A 22,064-nucleotide genomic window follows, 5' to 3' on the forward strand; every position below is an offset into this window, starting at 1 on the left:
AGTTGCTAGGACAGACCACTTTTCTTACTTATGGTAAAAAAGTCATGACAGAGAAGCCTTTCTAGAAGCCAGTTATGGGCTCCATGACAAATTAAAATACTTTTGCCACAATAAAGGCCAAGAAGTCTAGTGTGAGTTTGTCAGGAGTGTCCTTGTCTCAGTTCCCCTTGAATATCTTTAGTATCTGGAAGAGGTGAGGAAATGTTGAGTTTTCTTCTCCACAGTAGCCCTAGAGTCCTTAGAGATTTGCTGTTGCAGAAGCAATAAGTACAAATATTCTAGCTAGCATTTATTAGCAAAATAAATCTCACAATCACCAAGCTGAGTCTTCATATATAATACAAACATGCATTTATCTTTTGTGTATGTATATAAATGTATACACCAGATGCCACGTCTCCCCCAGGACTGAAGACCAGTTTTTGTTGTGTAGATATGGCAAATTTTCATTATTTTTGCATCTCATTTTCAGGCACTTGCAAGATAACACAAGTGCTGGTGGACAAGAAGTATCTTACACTCTTGTTGTCTAAGAAAATGTACAAAACATAGGGAAAAAGTTGCTTTATTGAAAACAATATTGTGCTTGGTCCTTTATAATTTGAAATTCTGTTTTTACAAGATAAAGAATTTCCTTTAAAAAAGTACAGAAAATCATGGTAGCAAATACAGCACACACAAGCGTGGAAACCAGACATGTGAGAACACATCTTTTCACATACAGTGGTACACTGTACATGGAACACAATTAAATAGGCTGACAGCTGAGTGTTACTCATCATTTAGAACTTCCAAAAGAAAGGCAGTCAGTGTTTAGTGTTTCAAAACAGTAATGCCTCTACAATTAAACCACAACTGGTTGTTCACTAAGGGATCATGTCCCAGCTCCAGAATAATGAAGCACTGTTAAGGCCAGTCACCTCAATACTAGGTTAAACCACAACAGCAAACAGAGAATTGAAAGTATGCCTGGCTATATTTCATTGCCCATTAGACGAGTCCTTTCTTCATTATCACCAGGAGGATTTTGCAGGCTGGAACTGGAACTGTTCACACAAGGAAAAGAACAGAAGAGATAACACAGCTTTTATATTTTCTAGATACTTCTATGTGATATCAATATAATATGCAAAGAAACACATAACATGCAAAGAACTACATGGATCACTGGGCTCCCTACTACTGCACAGAACCATGCACTGTTCATTCCCATGATCATACAGTGGATCAGATTGAAAGGGACCTTTAAAGGTCAGCTAGTCCAGATACCCTGCCATGGGTAGCAACATCTTAAACTAGACCAGGTTGCTCAGAGCCAGGTCCACCCTGGCCCTGAATGTTTCCAAGGATGAGGCATCCACTACCTCTCTGGGCAACCTGGTCCAGTGTTTCACTACCCTCATTGTAAAAATTTTTTCCTCATATCTAGTCTGAATCTACCTTCTTTTAGTTGTTGGTGAGGATACTAAACAGTACTGGTCCCAAGGCAGACCCCTGAGGGACACAACTCGTCACTAGTCTGTATCTGGACATTGAGCCATTGACCGCTGCTCTCTGCATGTGAGCATACAAACAATTCCAGCTCACAGACACCTTCCTGATGGAGGAACCATCAGAGGGTTTGCTCATTTATGCCATGGTCTTGCTGCTTGTATAGAATAGACATTGCCTGGTTTAGCTGTGCGTTTAGGTCAGTAGGGATTTGGAAACCATACAGACAAATTATTTAAGCAATGTTTTTATTGCTCATCTTATCATTCATTATTAGGTTGGTAGTGAGGAAAAAATGCAAGCACAGATTTCAAAGTTTTGCGCTATTGCAAGCAAAATAAAGAATAAATATCTCAGCATACCTTTTCCTTGTTGCCTCAATGATATAAAATATTCCAGTTGCAAGACCCTTTGAGGAAACAGCCAGTTATAATTGTAGTAATTATAACAAACTTATACAATAACTGCAACAGATATTAAAAATGTGTAATTACTTACACTTAACAGTGGCCATCCTCCTTGGATGGCTGCAGCCCATTCAAAACCTAGTTCTTCATTTAGAAATCCTCCCAGAATTGGACCTACAAATGCCCTGCATCAAATCAAAATGAGGTATTGGCATCCCAAACATAAAGGGTAACATATGTTACCATAACCCAAACATATGTTTACCATAACCCAAATATATGTTATATTAACCCAAAAAACCCCCCAGTTTTATTGGGTTTTGTGGCCTTCCTTCAAAGACTCTTACCTTTGACATCAAAGAGATTTTCTTCCACAGACCTAGCTTTCCTAAAATGCACAATAAGTATGAATTTGTTGTTTGCCAAGGCCCCAGTAAATCTAATTACCTCCTCATCTGGAAACAGGATCTACATCCAGAAAGCTAAATGCTAAAAGTCTTTTTCAGTAGAGAGACCCAATTAAGGAATATGCTCTAAGAAAACATCTATGCTGATCAATTCTATCATAAGAGAAATTCAAAGTCGCATCCCTCAAAACAAAAAGTTTCTAAACTTCAAGACAAAGGTGTGATAAATATAAGCAGGTGGGGAGGCACAATGTGACAGACATGAAAGGTTCAGCTGTGTTTAACTGCCCTGCACGTTTATGCCTGTCTAAAAATGCAGGTTATAAAGGTTATGCAGCTACTGTCTCTTTAGAAAGGTCTTACATTATATGGTGTCTCACGACAGAAAGAGAAAAAACTGTGTAAAACTAGAAGGACTTCCTGGAAGCAAGTTACATTATAAAACCAGGCTTGACAGCAGCATAAACCTGCATCTGTACTAAACCCTATACCAAATAAACAGGACTGCTAGACAGCTAGATCTTGGAAAAAAATGGTGCAAATTTGTGCCACTGAAACATACCTGCAGCCACAGAGGATTACAAGGACAGATAAAAATATCCTGTAAGTGACTACCAAAAGGGTCATTCTGTCACTTCCCACTGAGTGACAGCTCTGAAGGGCCACTCAGCCAGTAGCATGTTTCACTTATTTCTGGGATGATGACTCTGACTATATAGAGTTACAGGCACACTCTGCTAAGCTATACAAGCATAAAGAATTTCTGTGGCTTAAAAAGAAGATTCTACCTTAAGCTATCCCAGGAAAATGGAAAAAGGAAAACAGAATTAGTAAGGAGCAGACATCTAACTCACCCCACCTGGGTGGACTTAGTTTTGTAAAAAATAAAGTCCACATCTCTCTGTATTGAGCATTAAATATTTTAGTGAAAGGAAAAATGACCACACAAAAGTGCAAGCAAACATCCACTTTAATCACTGCAGGTTTTTGATATGCAGAGCAACATGTTTCAAGAAAGACAAGTTCAGAGCATTGTCAAAACAAAAGTTTTACCTTTTGGGGGTAAAAAGCTTTAACATGCCTACCAGATATTTGCCAATCAAGAAACTTTTGAACCAAGATCAACACAACAACAGCCAGGCTTCCATGTGGCAGTATGTAGGGGGATAGAATATAAGAAAATAAAGATAGTGTAGAAAGTAATCTTACCCCTAAGGAGCTGCAGCTGGGCCAATTATCAGAGATTAGGAACAGGCCACAGCTATAACCAATGAGAAGAAGAGTGCTATTAAAGAGTGGGGTGACTGGTTGAGAAGGGAACTGGAGTCAGTTGGCTATTTTGGGAAGAAGAAAGAGTGCTTGGAGGAGATGCCCACGAGAAACACCAAGAAGGTATGGAACTTTTGTGATAAGGAGACAACAGTATGGAACCCCTGCAATAAGACGACAGCAGCAGTAGTGTGGAACAGCTGAACTCTCATAGCTTACAAAAAAGGGGTATGCTTACCCAAGGGACCACATGGCATTGAAGAGCCCAGACACCAGTCCCAGAAGACTCAGACCTTCTTCAAATCCATTCTCACTGCAGAAAGACAGACCAGTTGGAACAGTACAGTACAAACTGTGTCTCAGTTTGTAGACTCCCTATAGACTTTCCCCCCTCCTTTTAATTTGCACACCACATAAATAGTCAACAAGCAGAAGTGCACAGTAGAATTTCTGTTTACCCAGTACTTCTTTACTGCCCCTCTGAAGGATTGCAGTGCCATTTTTCATCTGTTTTCTCCCAAGTTAAGATCACACCATCACAGCAATTCCCCACGTTTCATATGGCAAGTGTGAAACTGTGACAGGTGGCTTTTTAGAAGCAAAGACTTGTTCCAAAAGGAACATACTAAAAAGAGTAAATCAAGGCCTTTCTAGGTCATTACTGAAGTATGCATTCACAAAGTTATATTGGGAGGATAATGACTGGGGTGCTCAGTCAGAAAAAACTAAGACAATAGAGTAGTGGAAACATTTAAGTGTTACTATCTGCCTTTGCCTCAAAAAGAGGGAAAAAAGCCACACTTCATATTCACCCCTGAAAGACAGTTGCAGATTCCTAGTGGCAGTAACATGAAAGATGTGTTGGACTGATTTACTTACTACGCACATTGCAGGATCTCTGGAAACACTGGGATAGCACTCATGCCAAGGGAAAAGCCAATCAAAACCAACACTAGCACAAACATCCACAGCTGACTGAAAGAGAGGCATTTACAAGAAGTTAGCTGCTGAAGAGTCTTTTCAGTAAGGACTCCATTTCACTGAAGGCTGTTGTATCAGCTCTCCCTGACTGATCAGCAAACTATGTGTCTTGAAGCCAATACTAATACTTGAAAAATCCAGTTCTATACTTTAGAAAAAAGACTTTGTAAAAGAATATGAAAAGCTTGTGCTCAAATTATATATTTTCTTATCAAATGCAGTTCATTTTATGACATGCATATAGGGAAGAGTTATACAGATGAGGTTAACTGAGCAACGCTTGTGTGCAAGCACCGGACTTGGTTTGTTGCAGAAGTGAAAGATTCTGAAAATTTTTGATATTTAAAAATTAGCAGCCTAGGAGGAGTTCTGTGCATTAACAAGTCTATTACTTTAACACAGCATCTAACCTAGGACAAAAGGATTGTGTAGTTGTTTTGTTAATGTTGCAGTGTTTTGCTGTGAATTAACTTAAGAAATATGACATTACAGCATTCAGGTACAACAAACATTGTCTTTGCTAGTGAAAACAAAGCTAAAACCTGTCACTTTTCTCAGTAGGATATATACAGAGAGAAGTAAAATCAGTACTGCTGCACAGCCATGCAAATAAACCCTATGGTTTAAAAACATTGATGAAACAGAAAAATCTGGAAAATAAGACAAAATGAGAACTTTGTTTTGCTGAACAGGAAATGCCACAAAACTGTGAGGTAAGGAAAATAAAAAGCAACGTTCTTCCTACCATACACATTACGATGAACAAAGTAACACTAAAAAGCAAAAGAAAAGGATCTATTTTATGAAACTGCAATATCTCCATTTTCAGATGATTTCACAGCTTCAGTCTCATGCTATAACATCAAAAAACAACCATGTTTCATGGTCAAAAGTGGAAGTTAAAAACCAAATCTTTTTCACGGTCAGAGTTGCTAATTGCAGACTTATGGACATACATGACTATGGTTGAAAACATCACATAATGGGACAGGCTCAGGTAGAGGCAGTACCTTTCAATGTGCAGTACAGGAGCAGGTCCTAGCATGAAAAGGCACGCTGCTGTCATTAAGTCTCCAAATATCAGCAGCCACTTCCTGATGTACTGTGTAAGAAAAGGAAAAGCTATACAATTTAAAATTGGGAATTTGTCATGTACATCAAAAAACAACAAATTCTTGTTTCCTCACTCCAGATGCAATCACTGGCAGCAGTGGCTTAGTACAGAGATTTCAGGATACTGAGCAATGATCCTTCTCAGTTAGCAAAGTATTTTAGGTCTTAGTCTTCTTTAATATAAGAAACACCCTGTATCATTTTACAATGATATATAAGTTCCTTCCAACCCAGGCTGTTCTATGATTCTGTGTAATTCTCAGGTACAAAGGGCATTACCAGTTTGTGTCAGGAAAAAAGCATCAGAAAACTGTCACTGTCCTTCAGGCATTGTATTCAAAGTGTAGGTTTCCTACAATTAGCACTGGCTGTCAAAAAGGCAGTTTAGGTGTACCACTTTCAAAGTCTCTTTCTATGGTGCTGTTAAGAGCTAAAGGATGAGGCTAAAGGATAGGCAGCCCACTGTGCTGATCTAATTTGAATATTTCACTTTTTATGCAATAAAGTCAATACAGCTAACCAGAACATCTTTACTCCTTTTCTCAAAAGCTAATAGAATTAGATGTGATTAAAAGCATGGATAATTGGGACATATTTTCCTACTCTCTATTCCATATTGCCTTGAAAAAGATTGTGCTTAGTCCACTAGAAAGGCTCAGCACACTTCAGCTCCTTGTCCAATTTCCTTTACTGACTTGGACATTCTTAAATTACCCAGGATCAAGAGAGACCTCCCATGTGGCAGTAATGGGTGCACGTGCAAGGTCTTGAAAGGCAGATCCCTTTACAAGAGCAGGCCCAGATCCTTTGTTTCATCCACTGCTCCCCACCTCTAAGCAAACGCACAGAGTGCTTTACGCTTCACGCTGCACACATGGCAGGGTAGGACTCACCGGCAGTTTGTCGCTTACGAGTCCAAGGAGGGGAGAAGACAGCGAGTATGAGAGTGCCAAACCAAGGAACACCAAGCCCACATAACCAGCTGGGAGCGTGAACTATGGCAAGGAAGATCAATAAAACAAAAACCAAGACAAACCATATATGCTACATTCATTAAGGACAATCTAAGAATTACATATTGAGTCAAAATACTGAAATGTGCAATTTAAGTATTTTACTGATACCCTACAGAGGTTTTCCATGTATTTGAAATCTTCCACAGAGCTTCAGTTTCATTACTTTCACCAACACTTTTTAAGCATGGTGGAGTGGTAGAGACACCTGACACAACTGTACTCATGTAAAGCCTAAATAATGTCAGGAGGAAACATTATGCTATTGTCCCCTACACCAGAACACTGGATTCCAACATTACAATCTGACACACTTGAAAGAAGACACTTCAGATACTGCAATTTCAATGGATTTAGTCTCTACCTCTCAAATCTTTAGTTTTATTTGCATAAGAAAAAATAAGTACTGTATTCATCCATTGTTAATCAGCACATCTTAAAAGTAAGCAGTGCCATAAAACTCAGTTCCAACTTTTCAACCAAAGGATGATTTTTATGGGAAGGAATAAGAGGTTGTTGCTGACACCCTGAGGCCTACATTTTCCTAATCCAGACACATTATTTCTGCATTGAAACAAAATATGTAATGAATCAAAAGCACCTTAGTTTCTCAAATAAGTGCCTTAACTAAGAGTTAGAAGGTATTCCAAGATGTTTCATATGGTATAGACTCTATAAATATTCACTATTTCCTTGTCATATGCAAATACATGATAATAACTCTAATTTAGTGGTTAGAATACCTGCCAAGAGGGCCCCAGCCCTTTCACAGCAAGTATTTGTGAGCACAGAGCAGAGGGAAAGCCGAAGAGCCATAGAAACACACAGAATCTACAGTGGGATAATTTCAAATCCCTCCTGGGAGATGGAAGATATACACTCACATCTCCACTGACCAAAGAACTTAGCATCAAGTCCCCACCACGCTGAACAAGTACTCCAAGTACAGATTAGGCAGACAGAAAGTAGCACAGCCATCTGTGAAATATTACCCCTTGGAAAAAAACAATTCATAAATAAAGCACTCAAAGACCACTGCTTAATTTTATCTAGGAACAGAATCTTAAAGGAATTCACATCAAGAGATGTAATATTGCCAGTGGTTGCAGCAGCTTTCAAGAATTTGATTTCAGGAAGGAAGAAAAAATACATTTTTTACGAAAGCAGTTTCTATGCCCTATTCAGAGACAGTACTTTGCAGCTGAAAGACATTTAAGTGGAGAAAGCCCATTTTAAAAGACCTTACACTTCTCATTCTCAAGACCCAGCAGGAAGAGATGGTGCAATAGATATTGACTTATGAGTACTGTGTAATCAAGTTATTTGGAATTTATACAACTAACAGTTAACTAAAGCAGTGTTAATTGGATGAAGCTCAATTTTGTTTAGGATATTTACATTTAGAGCCAGTTACTCAATATTTATTAACTCAAGACTTCAATGCATGTTAGCAGGACTTACCTTCTTTAAGATAAATAGAGATATTGTGGGATCAAAAAAACCCAAGCATGCACTTAGAGAAAATATAGTGAGACAGAGTATTAGGACTTTTGGCAGAAGAATGAGCTTCCAAAATGATTCCTTCCTAGGAGTTGAATCTGTTTCAATAGAAAAGGGGGGGAAACTGCATTATTTTCAGCGGCATAAGCTCATGATTGATCTTCTTGTTTTAGAAAATAAATAGTATTTCCCCTTTTTTAGTCTTCTTACTCCTATTGCACAACATATGAAAGTCAATAGTTGATTATTACATGCTATACCATTTTTATAGTGAAAACTAAAATTCAATAGATGAAGAAGCGTACAATTTAGATTCCAGCACTGCAAATCCCCAACTTGAAAAGAACTAAAGCATGTATTACTCCAATTATGTGAAAAAAGTATTTGCTTCTCTGCTAGCAGTTATAAAATGAAATCTTCATGGATATGTCTCAGTTTGATACTTGAACACATATATGAACAATTCATATCTAATAAAAGAAACATGCTTTGAGAGTAAGATTGCTATTTATCAGTTGAGATCTATCCAAGTTTTTAAACAACTAATTGAACTCCAACATGTTCAATTTGTAGTCCAGGAAACTTTTTTCAGATGTCATGGTTATGTGGGAATTTTAAGTCAGGCCCTATTCCTGATGGTGTTTCTCCTATAATACCTGAATGTGGTCTCAAATTATACAAAGAACTGAAAGTTCAAGCATTAGCATCCATCAGCTCAGAGCTAATATTTATGTAACATACTTCCAAACTGGCAGTGATATCATGACAATTTCAGAGCTTGGGGAGGTCAGGGGGGAAAGTCAGCAGTAGCAACACATTTAAAGTCATTAAAATGATAAACTTAAAATCATTTTAAGTTTCTTCTAAAAGCCAATATACTTGAAGTTATTTTCCATGGTTTTTGTATTAAAGGATAAAAAAAATCAAAATTAAAGAAGCATTTCAAAGTTACTAGCATTTTTTTCTCTAGAAAAGAATAACAGAATTGTAACCTTACAATTATAGTCTTGCATGAGGACTTACCTTGAAGTTAGTTTTCTGTACAAGCAGGATCATCTAAAATTTAATAAATTTATATGACCTCCAACACTTCATTAAACCCCTCCTTTATTAACTTTAACATTCTTTCATGTTTATCAGATCCTGCACAAATAAATCCAGATCCAGTACAAATAAACACTTTTTTTTCTCCCTATAATTAGTTTTCCTCTCCACTGTTAACTCCTCAAACATGTTGAGTTCTCCTGTTTTAGGCAAAATCTGTCCCCAGCTTTTGCTCAACTAGCTGCAATGACAAACCTATAGGAAGCAGACACAGCTGATCCTTTACAAGCCCTAAATCTAAGGCAAAAACAAACAAAAATATATCAGTTCACTTCCACACAAAGTTCCTACTGTTTGCAGAAATTAGCATGAGAATTTGTGTTAATTCCAGGCCATCTCATGAATTTAGGTTAGCATTAAACATGAGCCTTTATCAAGATATCAAGCTAATTCAAGTGGAGTTTTGCCCTCTGACTTGGATCAGACTCCAGAAGCTGACACTTTTTTAAAGACACTTAAGTACATGAGAAGTTAGGGTGAGTGAAGGAAGCAGGCAGAAGGATGCTTACCATATCTTGGCAATATGCACATATTCACAGGCACCAGAGCCAGCACTATGCATCCCAGCGCAATGAAAGGGACCTCGTAACCAAATGATTGATACAAAAAGCCACCCAAAGGTGGGCCCAGCACCAGTCCAAGTCCTGAAAAAATCTCAAGGCTGCCCTAAAGCATGAAAAAGCAAGGAGAAATGAAGTCAGTACGTTGAGAAAATACAATGCAACAATACAAAGCAAGCCATGTGTCTGAGGAGCAGTACAGCATATCCGGGTAGTGAAAAACAAGACAATGCATTCCCAGAACAAGAGCTAGTAGGGATGCTCACAGGGTGGGATAGCAAGAGGAATTCCACAGTTATGTGTCTGACAGCCATGACCTCTTTTGCTTCTCTACAGGGAACCACCTGTACTGGTTCCTGTACAGCATTCACAACTCTGCTGTCACCTAACAGATATCAGTCTTGATGTAAGGCAAATGCTCCAGTAGCAGAAAGCATGAACAGGACACCTCAGGCTGAAGGGATCACCTCTCCCACCTGCCATTACACTCCAGCCTGAGGGAAAGGATCTAAACACACCTACTCAGATGGGTCATTATCTCATGGCATGAAGTATATGTGCCAAGTTAAAGCTTTCTCTCCATTAACAACTGTTTGGACTCACTCCCTAGGGAAAGGAAAAAATAATGAAACTGCAATGGGGACAACTCAGATTGTTTTGGATATAATTTATTAATCTGGTATGTTTTATAAGATGCTAATTTGTAACAGGACAGTAATACAGATACATCTTGTGCTACAATGTCATAGTCACCACTGTCAACAAAATTGATTAATCAATGCTTAGATCACCAGGAAGAGCTGGTGGTAATAACTCCTTACAGATAAAAGTTTTGATAACTTCCAGAACCCAGAAAGATAACTCCAGGGAATAATTCTCATCTTCAGTTTTACTGATACAAGTCAGAGTAGTCAAATGTCCTGAAAACAGTCAGAGTCATCAAAAGCCAAGTTCTTTATCCTAGGTTAGTCTAGGGTTGCAACCTTTTTCTTTCCTAGCAAAGAAAATAACTAGGCATGGCCATTAACATCACTGTATCCAGATGATGCTTTCACTTTTTTTGCTTACCAGCCATAAAAAACACTTGATTTGTGAGACTTTGGTTCAAATAATTTACATGATTTGGGGCTGTACATCATTTAGCCCTTCTAAGTTAATGAAATGGGGAGGGCATGGGGGGAAGCTGAGACATTGCAGTAGTACAGATCAGAGGATAAGATAAACCTGATACTGTAAGAGAAGTGAGATTCCTTATGTTCTGAAGTCCACACCTCCTCCCTCCACAGAGGGATCAAGTTGACAAATGCTCAACTTCCCACTCCAACAAAGCTAGTGTGCCTATACTTAATAACTTGCCCATATACCCTCTAGGGTACCCAACAAGTAAAAGGAAGTCTGAAAACTTGTACCAAAATGGTAAGGAGGTGAAAACTGATTTTCACGATCTAGCACTATCAAGAAGGACAACAGAGAGCAGGGCTAAAAAAGCCTCATCCCCTCCTTCAGGCCTCAATTTTACCCTAGGATGCACCTTGCTTAAACAATAAGCTCTTTCTTCTGCCTCCTGCCTCAGAGCTCACAGTAACAAGAGCTCTACATCATGCCCATTTAAGGACACTAAATCTACATGAATAAATATTAAGAGGTTTTATTCTCAAGTAGAACAAGACACTGGAGTTCACAATATGGTAAAGACAAACATTTAGAAGTTATCTGTCTTTTTATAGCACCCTTTCTAGATTTTAAACAAAGGTAAGTACCAAGCCACAGCTGTGTAGCATTTCTGATTTTGGTCTTGAGATGACCTTCACCACTACATATCATTTTCAGCCATGCATTATGGTTACAGTGCTCTCATAACAGAATTTCTTTTCTTTTTAATTCTGATTATAAAATGGGTAACTAAGTCCCTTTAAGTCAACATTACTTTACTTACATTTTTAAATTATGTTTTAAAATTTGCAAACAGAAAACCTTAACCTTATTGACTGAATAAATCCAAAACATGATTAAAATATATAAATTGCTCCAATGAAAAGGTCAGCTAATCACTGCTGATACAACTTAGTAGGTTTCTTTTGAGTTATAGACATATTCTTATAGATATATATTTATGGAAGTAATTAAATAGCTTAACAAAAATATTAATAAAAGCAGAAACTTTTCTAATTTTATTTAATATTCTTAAATAATTTTTCAACATTTGCTCACTCATTAATATTTAACCCAGGTATTTCTGACAGAATATTTTTGAACTGAAAACCAGAATGTATTGAAGAATAGACAGAGAAAACAGTATTTATTAAACACAAAACTTTTCTTTAACACTTTAAAAACCCCAACTGGAAAAGGGTAATAAATCTGTTTGAAATGAATTGTTGATGATCAGAAATACTGCCCTCCAGTTTCAAGAAATTCTAGCTCTTATCTTTTCATACATAACTTTCATCAACAGATTATAAAAATTAAACCAAAATTGTTTCAGTTTTGCATCTTTCAGTCATTTAAATCAACACCATTTGAATTAATTTATCATTTTTAATCAATTCACATGGATCCTTACTATCCAGGTAGAAGCAGTCACTAAAAGTCATACTAGTATTTTATTAGTATTTTGTCTTGATTTTCACTGAAGAGATTAACTACTGCCACTAATGGTCAGCTGTCTTCAAAGCACAAGAAACTAATATATACTGCTTAATTTATATCTAACCAGAGTTATGCTAAGGTCTGAACTTGTTATAGGATTGATTCTAGATTACAAACAAAACATAACATGATGATTTCAAATAAGACTGCATAGGAGACAACAAATTTTCTCCTGATTTTAGGCTGCCCACTGGCAATTTGTCTTATTGCTGGAACTCAGCTCTAACACTGCTTTCTGAACTTACCAGGACAGTAGCTATATTAGTGGGAAATGCCTTTGCAAGGATTGAGAACGATGCTGTAATTGCTGCTGCAAAGCTTATTGCGTCCATTGCTCTTACTAAAAAGCAGAAACCGATGAACATTGGTCCACTTGGCACCTTGTCAAGTATTCTGGAAAAGAAAAATCCCAACAAGAAATTGGATCTCTCTCAGGATGGAAGAAGCCATCTACTAAAGGCTGTAGAGCATCATTTCTTGCTCATTAAAAGACACAGTTACAAGACACTCAATGCTTTCTATTACCACTTATTTTTGAACCACATCAGTGAAATTATTCAAACTCTACCAAACTATTTCTGGCAGCTTTCTCCTTTTCCCCTTTACTTGGCAGTGAATAGAGCATGAAAACTGTAACCTGTGAAAAACTCAAATGCCACCTTTGTTGCATTCCATAGTTTTTCCAAGCACCTGTGCAAGAAGTCTGATGCAATGTGTTAGAATTAACTAATAAGAGATTCTTTAATTGATAATAAAACATTTATTTTGCTAAAATTAGTGACTTAGCATCTCCACCTGGCAGGCAAAGCTTCCCGTTTAAGCCCAATTTTATTTAAGCCCAATTTTATTTTAATTAAAACATTATGCAGAAATAGTTTTCTTATTGCTGCACCTTTGACAGGCTTCTCACTGTCTACGAACTACTACTTAAATAGACAGAACCTAGCTCCTCTAATTTCAAAGTAGTAAACAGACTCTGAAACCTAGTGAAAGGAAGAAGTGTTCGTTCTGCTTTACAAGAGGTAATAAAAATTAAAGATGCAAGAAGTTAGATGACCTAAGATGCCCAAGAGTTTCTAATTTTGTGTCCATCTTTTCATATGGATGAAAATGATCAGAAGATAAATGCAACAAAACCAAGCAACAGAAATTACTTACCCAAACAGAATGGTAACACATCCTGAAACAAACATCCCTGACACAAACATGAATTTTGCTCCAATTTGTGAAAGCTGTAAATTAAATACCATTTTTACATGTTAGTATTTCAAGGAAACATCAAAAATTTCCCATATAAGTTACTGTTAAGAAATCAGAAAATTATGGGAACTTAATAGCCCCTGTAACTAAAAGATTGGGAAACACTGCTTCTGCTGGTGTGCCTTCATTCAATAATGAACCTAAAAATACTCTGAACAGTTAAGTGACTTAACCCAGTTTTAGAAAGGTAAGACAATGCTGTAGTTAACTATTTCACAGCAGCATGCTGCAGCTTCTGCAGAGCAGCAGGTTACAGCAGCATTCCTCATTATAAACAAACAGAAAGTTTGTTTCCAAACCTCCCCTGCAGCACTATCACTGACTGAGGCAAGGCCAGCAATACCCATGATGTATCTGGCTAGTGAGAGTCAACGCAAGCTGATTTTCAAGCAAATTTAAGACAACCCTTAACAGCACAAAGCTTGGGCATGGGAAGTATGGTACTTTCAGGCCTCCCCATTAATTACCAGGGAAGGACCCCACTTTTCTTCATTTCAGACTCTCTCACCAGAGTGAAGGATGACAGGAGGCATCCATAAAGGAAACTCAATCCCGCAACAAAGTACAGCTGAGCTTCTAATTCCACACTGCAACTTCCCCTAAGGACAGTAGGTGTTTCAAGCCCTTCTTTTGTTCAGGCCTGAACAAAGTCCCTGCCTTTCAGCCATTATTACTAAAGCCCATATTTTGCTGAGTCTCACCCAAACCCTGAGGATCTCTGATTGCTGCACTGTCCAGGTCTGTTGATGCTCACTTCAGCTGTCTGCAGTGAGGACAGCACATTCACTCTCTCCCCTGTAAAGTACCTGGTGAGGCTTGTGCCATAGCTGAATACCACTACAGGCACCAAGACTTGGACTTAGTAATGGCACTTATGTGACACTTTATGAGCCACCTCAGCACCAGACAAAGGCACTCACCACAGGGTCAACAAAGAGGCTGCCCAGTCAAAGACAGAGGATTTTGAACTGCTGCTCTGCAGCAGCCCCAGCTTAGGGAATGATCCTGAGCAGCCCTAGCAAACACTGCATAGACAGCAGTGCTGCAGCACATAAACAAACATTTATATAACTTATTTGTGATTTCTTCAACATGAGAAAAATCCTGAATCTGTGGGAAAGCTCAAGTTACAAGAACTGGAAACATTTCTCTCATATTAATATAGAATGAAGTTTAAACTGAGTTAAGCAGCGGAAAATCATAACAGGAGCAAAATGTTTAAAAAAAAAAAAAAAAGACAACATACCAGAAAAGAAGAAGAGGTGCAGCTAACTAAAGAAAGAAACAAAACAAAAACAAAATACCTTTAATGTCGCCAAAGGCAAACCGAATATATAAGTGCCACAAATAAAATGGGGGGGGTAGGAGAAAGGAGGTCATAGGAAGCAGAATTGATCCGATTACTCTAAAGCAAACAGAAAAGTTAACTAGAGAAACAAAACAGTTACATATCTGTTGCCCTATGCTACTCTCAGGAACGACAGAAAAGTACTGACAAGACTTAGATCACACTCAGACTGACTGGTCAGACTCCAGTTACTGCAGACAGAAAATTGCAGTAGCACTACTGAAAAGAACTCTCTTTTCTCAGCCTTGCAGAACTGCCTTCATGTACCAACCTGTGTCACCACAGAAAAAAATTACAGCTCCAATTATACTTACATAATTTCCCAATATTAAAGAAGTCAAGAAATTGACCAAAGCAAAACATCCAAAAATCAGGCCAACAACTGTGTTACTGGCACCTTTTTTTTCTGCCTGCAAAAAAGATCACAACCATGTACAGACTCAGTCAAATTCTTGAGGTGAACAACATTCATGCCTTGCATATTTAAATCTATTTAATTGTCTATTAATGCAGTTAGAAAGCAATTTCTTTTATCAGAGGCAGTAGGGGCTCATCAGGTAACAACACAATTAAAAGACATAATTGCACTTCTAATATGTCATCAAGGGAAAAGCAATGTTAATTTGTCAGTGAATGAACAGGCAGCCAGACTATATAAAGGTGGCTTCAATTGGTGTGCAAGGGCACTAATTACAGAACTTTGATCCCTTGCACAGTGAGAGGGCAGTAAATGGAGAGATCTGTTATCTGCACTGTGACATGCCACCCCATAACAAGCACCAGACAATTTTCTACTTATTTAGCTGGCCAAATACACTCACTTGGGCACCAGCAGTACACAGGCATACTTAGAGAAAAATAATATTTCTTTGTAAATACTTGAGACAAAAAGAACATTTCTTTGTAAATACTTGGTAACAATTTGGTCATTAGAGAAATGGACTTCTGCTGCAAAGGCACCATGACCATTTTTTCTTTGTTGTATTCATTCAACAAAAGCAGAAATTTTATTTTTTCCCCTTTCCTAGGTCAGGAAGTTAGCACAGTTAATGATGGCGCAGAATGAGTTAACAGAGTTAGCTATAAATAAAAAGTCATTGAGAAGCTAGGACACAGAAATTGCAAGTCAGGACATTGGCAGAGTTTAATCTCAGCTGTACAAAACTACTATGCAACACTGAGCAAAAAATTATTTCACTTCTCCAAGAATCCACTTTGACTTCTATCTCATCTCATTAGTTTGCTGTCTCCTCTGCAGTCATAGGGAAGATTAATCCATGGACAAGATCCAGGTCACCATTTTATGAACTGCAGCTACAGCAGCATCTTGCTATCACTGACTTATCACAACTCAAAAGTCTTAACTCAGAGCTCACAGCCAGCCATAAATGTTCCATGGAGGTCAAGATATTTCTAAAAGTTTCAACATGCACAAAAGTAATGTAGAGAGTAGCTAAGTTGTGTGTTTACCTCTGAAGGGAAAAAGGGTCCCAGGATTGAGTAGCACATCATTGAACTGAAATTTATAGAAGCTGCTGCAACTAGTGTATAAAGCTGTTCTCTGGTAAGCCGCCTCGATTCCTCACCAACTGCTTCTGACAGGCCATCATCTAAAAATACCAAATAAAAATTATAACAAATTATTATAAGCTGACAGAGAGGAACAATTCACGAACCATGTTGGAAAATTAAAACCCGCACTAAACTTGTACCCTCCCGGCTCTCAGATCGGAGTCGAGCCGCGCTGCCTTTTACCCCGTGCAGAGCGCAGACCTGGCCGCGGTGCAAATGCCGGCAGCCGCCCCTCAGCCCGGCCCGGAGGCGCTGGGCTGCGGCCGGAGCTGCCGCCGCGCTGCCGGCCCGGCCCCGCCGAGAGACCCGGCCCGCTCCCCACTCGGCCCGGCCCGGCCGCAGCCCGCGGGGGAGCCGCTACCCCGGCCCGAGCGGAGGAACGCGGGGAGCCTCCGCCTCGCACCTGGGGGCTGCTCGCCGCCCGCCGCCCGGCTGCCCATGGGGCCGCAGCGGCGCCTCCGCCGCACGTGTGGCAGCGCCCGCGGGCTCCGCGAGCACCGGGGCCAGCGCCAGCCCGGCCGCCGGCACTGAGCATGCCCGGCCCGAGGAGCGGCCGCGCCCGGAGCCGCCGCCGGGACTGTCCGCACGGGCCGGGAGAGCGCCGCGCTCGCCGCGGTGCCATGGCAACCTGCCGGCCGCGGGGTGCGCCGCACACCTGGCCCGCGGCATGCACACCTGGCCCGGGGCATGCTCACCCGGCCTGCGGCATGCACACCTGGCCCACAGCATGCACACCCGACGCGGGGCATGCACACCTGGCCCACAGCATGCACACCCGACGCGGGGCATGCACACCCGGCCCGCGGCATGCACACCTGGCCCGGGGCATGCACACCCGACCCGGGGCATGCACACCTGGCCCACAGCATGCACACCTGGCCCGGTGCACCCATGATACATTGCTAAGATTGGTAGACCGAGCAAGATCGCCGATTATTACACAGCCTGGCATGTTGCAGGATTCGTTATACAAGGGCTTAACGACAGCGTTGGCGCAAGAATTACTAGCTGTAAACTGGCCAGGAGTAAATTCAAGCTGGAGATGAGGAAGAGCTGGTAGAATCACTGTATTTGGCACAAGGTCCTATCCACAGAGTGAGAAAGTGAGGAAGGAGATGAGGTGTGAGGATAAGTTCGAAACATAGTAAGAGACAGTTGTTCACCTGTTACTTGGGAGAGGAAAACCAGTAATCACATCTTAAAAGAACTATTTTAACTATTTTAAGCTATCAGTATTCCATCTAGTCACCAGTTACAATATTAACATGCTTAGAAAGGACATTTCAGAACAAACTTTGCCATGTACCTAACTTTAGAATCTCACAGTCCACATGACAGGAAAAAGCAGAACTACTTTCTTACCACAAGATTAGAAAACTTAAAAGCTATTTAGCAGCCACAAAGAAAAGCAGCGACATGTTCCTTTGCTGGAACCTAGTCTGAGAATATATTTTGTGTGGCATGTATTATGGCTGTTGAAAAGTCCCTAGGAATACCTTGAACTTTCCCTGTCTGCTTCCAGAAAAAGACATAACCATAAATCCTTTCCATAGATATTGCCTCTTCAGCAGCTTTACTCCCCTCCATGAAAAAAAGGAAAAGAAAGAAAAAAAAAAAAAAGAAGAGCACTTGCAAGCCATGATGAGTTCACAAAGGCATAATAACAAAAACACGATATATTCAAAGTATGGCCCACACGTAGAGTGAATAAGAGAAACTTATAGAGAAAAAAATTTGTGGCAAGAGAATAAAGCATTCATTTTTGTGGCTGGAGATGCAGTCAATTATCTTCAGGAGATGAAACAATTCTTACTCCAACTACTTGCTCTTTTGAGCCCAGACTCTTTAACTCCACAGCTTCCAACTATTTTCAAACCCCAATCATCCTTACATTACTAATTACACACGAGTAACCCAACAAAGCCTATAGAGTCAGTTTTCCACAAAGTCAGTGTGCACAGAAGGTTACAGTGTGAGAAGTAGCTGTGATACATGACTCCAATAGTGAAACATGGCTACAAAGGTCCTTGCTTATGCACTGCTCATTATTGCCAAAAGAAACTTGTTAATATAACATGTTGGTTAATTCCTCACATATTCTTAGTAAGCTTTCATTGTGGTTTAACACCAGCCAGCAACTCAGCCCCACACAAACTCTCATTTACTCCCTCCCAGTGGGATCAGGCAAAGAAACAGAAGAGCAGAAGTTAGAAACCCTATGCATTGAGATAAAGACAGTTGAACTGGTGAAGGAAGAGCCATGCATGCAAGCAAAGCAAAACAAGGAATTTCTTCACCAATTCCCATGGGCAGTCAGGTGTTCAGCAATCTCAAGGAAAGCAGGCTCCATCACAGGTAACCGTTACTTGGGAAGACAAATACCATCACTCCAAATGTTCCTTACTTTCTTCTTCTTTTCCCAGTTCTGCATATGGTGAGCATGACATCATACAGTATGGGATATCTCTGTGGTAGTTGGGGTCAGCTGTCCTGGCTGAATCCCCTCCCAGCTCCTTGTGTGCATCCCCTGCTTCCTCACTGTTGTAGTGGGCTGAGAAGCAGAAAAGGCCTTGGCTCTGTGCAAGCACTGCTCAGCAGAAGCTAAAATATCCCAGCGTTATCAACACTCTTTACAGCACAAATCCAAAACACAGCCCCATGCTAGCTACTCTGATGACAAATAACACTACCCCAGCCAAAACCAGAAGAGCTACAAATACTTGCTAACCTTTGAACCAGGACCTGTTACCAACCTATTAAAACAGTTTATTAAGTCTAACAAATCTATATATATTTTTTCAAAGCATATAAGCCTTTCTTGCTTATGTCACATCTGCAACAACTTTAATGACATGTAGTTTTCCTTTCAGATCCCAAACTGGATGTAGAATTTAAGGTTTAGAGCACTAGTTCTCTATAAATACTAGTCATAGAGTCAAATTCATGGCTGATGTCCACAAGGTAAAAAACATATGAAGGACAATTGCATTAAGAGTAGCTTCCTTCACAGATGTCCAGGATATTATGAAATGCTCAGCACATGTGGAAATACATATTCCTTATTATTGCTCTGTATACTTGTGGAGATCTTAGAAAGACTTGCATTGCAATCAGGAAAGTCCTTAGTACATATTTACATCATATTAATACTTTTTTTGTCAGCAGCTGCACAATGCTGTTGGGAAATAGTTTAAAATTACTCTAATGTGACCACATAATAACCACATCCTTTTAGCATTTCATGCAAAATCTGTAGAAGGCAACAGAAACTAGTAAACTGTTTTGTTCAGTTATCATGATCAAGGCCTTAGTAAATTTCAAATTGGTATTGAAATACCATAGCTTGTCCTCTCTTTGAAACTCCAGAATGACCTCTTCTTAATTTCTCCAAGTACGTGAAACTTGAATACACAGAGGTCTCTTGCATGTGGGTGGCTGCTCTTTTCTACATCTGGAGAAATACACATTTCTCCCTCAGGGCTGGTGAGCAGAAGTTCTGTGGATATAAAACAAGAAGGCTTCCAGCCTGATTTTCCATAGGTGTGAGAAATAATTTCTGTTTTGCAAGAAAAATGAGATAATTTTATCCTATGATATTTATTTATTGCACATGGCCATGTTTTGTATTTCTGGAGACAGATGTGAGATTAAAGTTCAGAACTGAAATTCACAATTTATTGTTCAGAGTTCAGCAGTGTCATGGACCTCTCTTGGGAGTCTGCAATACCTGATACTTTCATCTGCCTACGTGACTGCCTCACCACACTGTGCCACTGTCTAAACTGCTCATTACTCAGTTCCTGAGTCTCCAGTTTACAATATGGCACTTAAAACATCCCTGTAGTCTGACAATTTGAAGAAGACAGGTTGTGGTTGCCAGGGTGAGTACAAGGGGAAGATAAATGTCACCAGAGCAAGAGACAAGGAGAGATAATGGGGAAAAGGAGCAGGAGGAGGATGGCTGAGACAAGAGTGAACCATTATAGTCTCACTGCAGTACTGCTCTCCTGAAAAAGTCCCCAGGTTCTGTTCCCATTTTGATCAGAGTGGAAAAAGAAAGGAAGGCTGCCAGCCTGGAAAGGGAGACAGTCAGGGAGAGTCAAGGAACTGAATGGCAAGTGCAAAGGGTAGTAGCTGTAACCAGAGGGTTTTTAAATATATGCAGCAAGATGGTGAGTACAAATGGATCACTCAGAACAGCAGGATGGAGAGAATAAAAATTCTTGAATGCCATGTGACAGCAGCTCATCTTCTTCTCCCCAAATCCGAGTTTATAGGCAGCACATTATGCTGTTTGTAATATAACTAAATTTTGAGAGGACCAAGTTCCTCTGCTGGGGCTGGCTGCTCAATGAAGCTGCAGGTGAGCATCTGCACTGACACCACCTCAGCCCTTTAGAACCCTGCATCTGGCAGCTCCTCATTTTCTAGCACTCACATTACACCACTCACCCAGCCTCAAGTGCACTGGAAGTACTTCTAGCACAGGACTGCAGTCCTTGGTTTAAACAGTTCATTCTCCATGGCTGTGTGCCAGCATTTGAACTGCAGGGTGCTCAAGGGAAAATGCAGAGCTTAAGAAATTAGCTACTACTTCTAGGAATATAGAGAGAAAGGTGGAGCAGGTGGAGTAGTACCAACAGCTTGCAGAACACCCACATGAATGCTGAGCTCATGCTGTGCAATGAAGCAGACCTTCCAACAGGATCACGTGCTTTCATTAGTTATTAGACAAAAATAACAGACTCCCACTAGGCTACACCAACATCTCCACACAGAGTTCAGTGCCAATGAAAACCTCCTCTCTACAAATACATAACTTTTATCTCAGCACAGCTTTGTTTTCTTGCAACTGTTCTAGGAAAACTGCTTTTTAGTGGTGGGCTGCTAGAATATTAGACTATACTTTGACTGTTATTATCATTTTTGCTGTAGTACAAAGCTTTCAGATGTGCATGCTTCCATCTCCTGGGCTGAATGTATATAGCACTTCCTGGAGATACTGATGCGTCATAGGCTGCAGACTTCTTATCCTTTCAAGACCTTTAGGGCAGATAATGGTATATTGTTCCACTCACTACAAAAACTGCCCTGTAGATTAGGTGCTTTTGAGGCTTTTCAAGGGCACAAGTGATGGATGGATATAGGGAAAAACATTCTCCCCTGAAGAGGTGGGAAAAAAGTGAGCAGTATTATTTGTATGTGCTGTGCTTGCATGCTTTCTGAGCAGTACAAAGGAAATTACATGTTCCTACGTCTTGTGGAGGAAGAGCTCCTGTCTCACAGGAGCTGCTAAATTAGAATATCTATGTTGGAACTGCAGTGGTTGCAACACATTGGGGTATTGCAGCAGGAGTTGCAGTTCAGAGTTTCAAGCAATATATGACAGC

The 22,064-nt window shown here is 39.9% G+C and overlaps 1 protein-coding gene across 3 annotated transcripts; it reads right to left on the reverse strand.

Annotated features, from left to right (window-relative positions):
• Positions 1–206: 206 nt before the first annotated feature.
• SLC18B1 (solute carrier family 18 member B1) lies at positions 207–19,158 on the reverse strand. 3 transcript variants are annotated; one of them, XM_064706915.1, is made up of 14 exons: positions 19,079–19,150; positions 16,573–16,712; positions 15,417–15,512; positions 13,653–13,726; positions 12,740–12,887; positions 9,795–9,951; positions 8,143–8,279; positions 6,562–6,663; positions 5,566–5,657; positions 4,454–4,549; positions 3,813–3,887; positions 1,990–2,083; positions 1,854–1,900; positions 207–1,046 (listed from the first exon to the last, which is right to left on the reverse strand). In XM_064706915.1, the coding sequence occupies exons 1-14, from the start codon at positions 19,122–19,124 to the stop codon at positions 974–976; spliced, it is 1,377 nt and encodes a 458-aa protein (XP_064562985.1). In that variant the 5' UTR covers positions 19,125–19,150; the 3' UTR covers positions 207–973. The 3 variants fall into 3 exon arrangements, 2 of the variants coding, with proteins under 2 accessions (XP_064562985.1, XP_064562988.1); XM_064706918.1 differs by lacking the exon at positions 19,079–19,150 and adding an exon at positions 17,078–17,204 and having other exon boundaries at positions 208–1,046; XR_010439326.1 differs by lacking the exon at positions 207–1,046 and adding an exon at positions 2,246–2,286 and having other exon boundaries at positions 1,868–1,900; positions 3,359–3,887; positions 19,079–19,158.
• Positions 19,159–22,064: the final 2,906 nt, after the last annotated feature.

The sequence above is a fragment of the Zonotrichia leucophrys genome, chromosome 3, assembly GCF_028769735.1.
Source record: "Zonotrichia leucophrys gambelii isolate GWCS_2022_RI chromosome 3, RI_Zleu_2.0, whole genome shotgun sequence".
NCBI lineage: Eukaryota > Metazoa > Chordata > Aves > Passeriformes > Passerellidae > Zonotrichia > Zonotrichia leucophrys.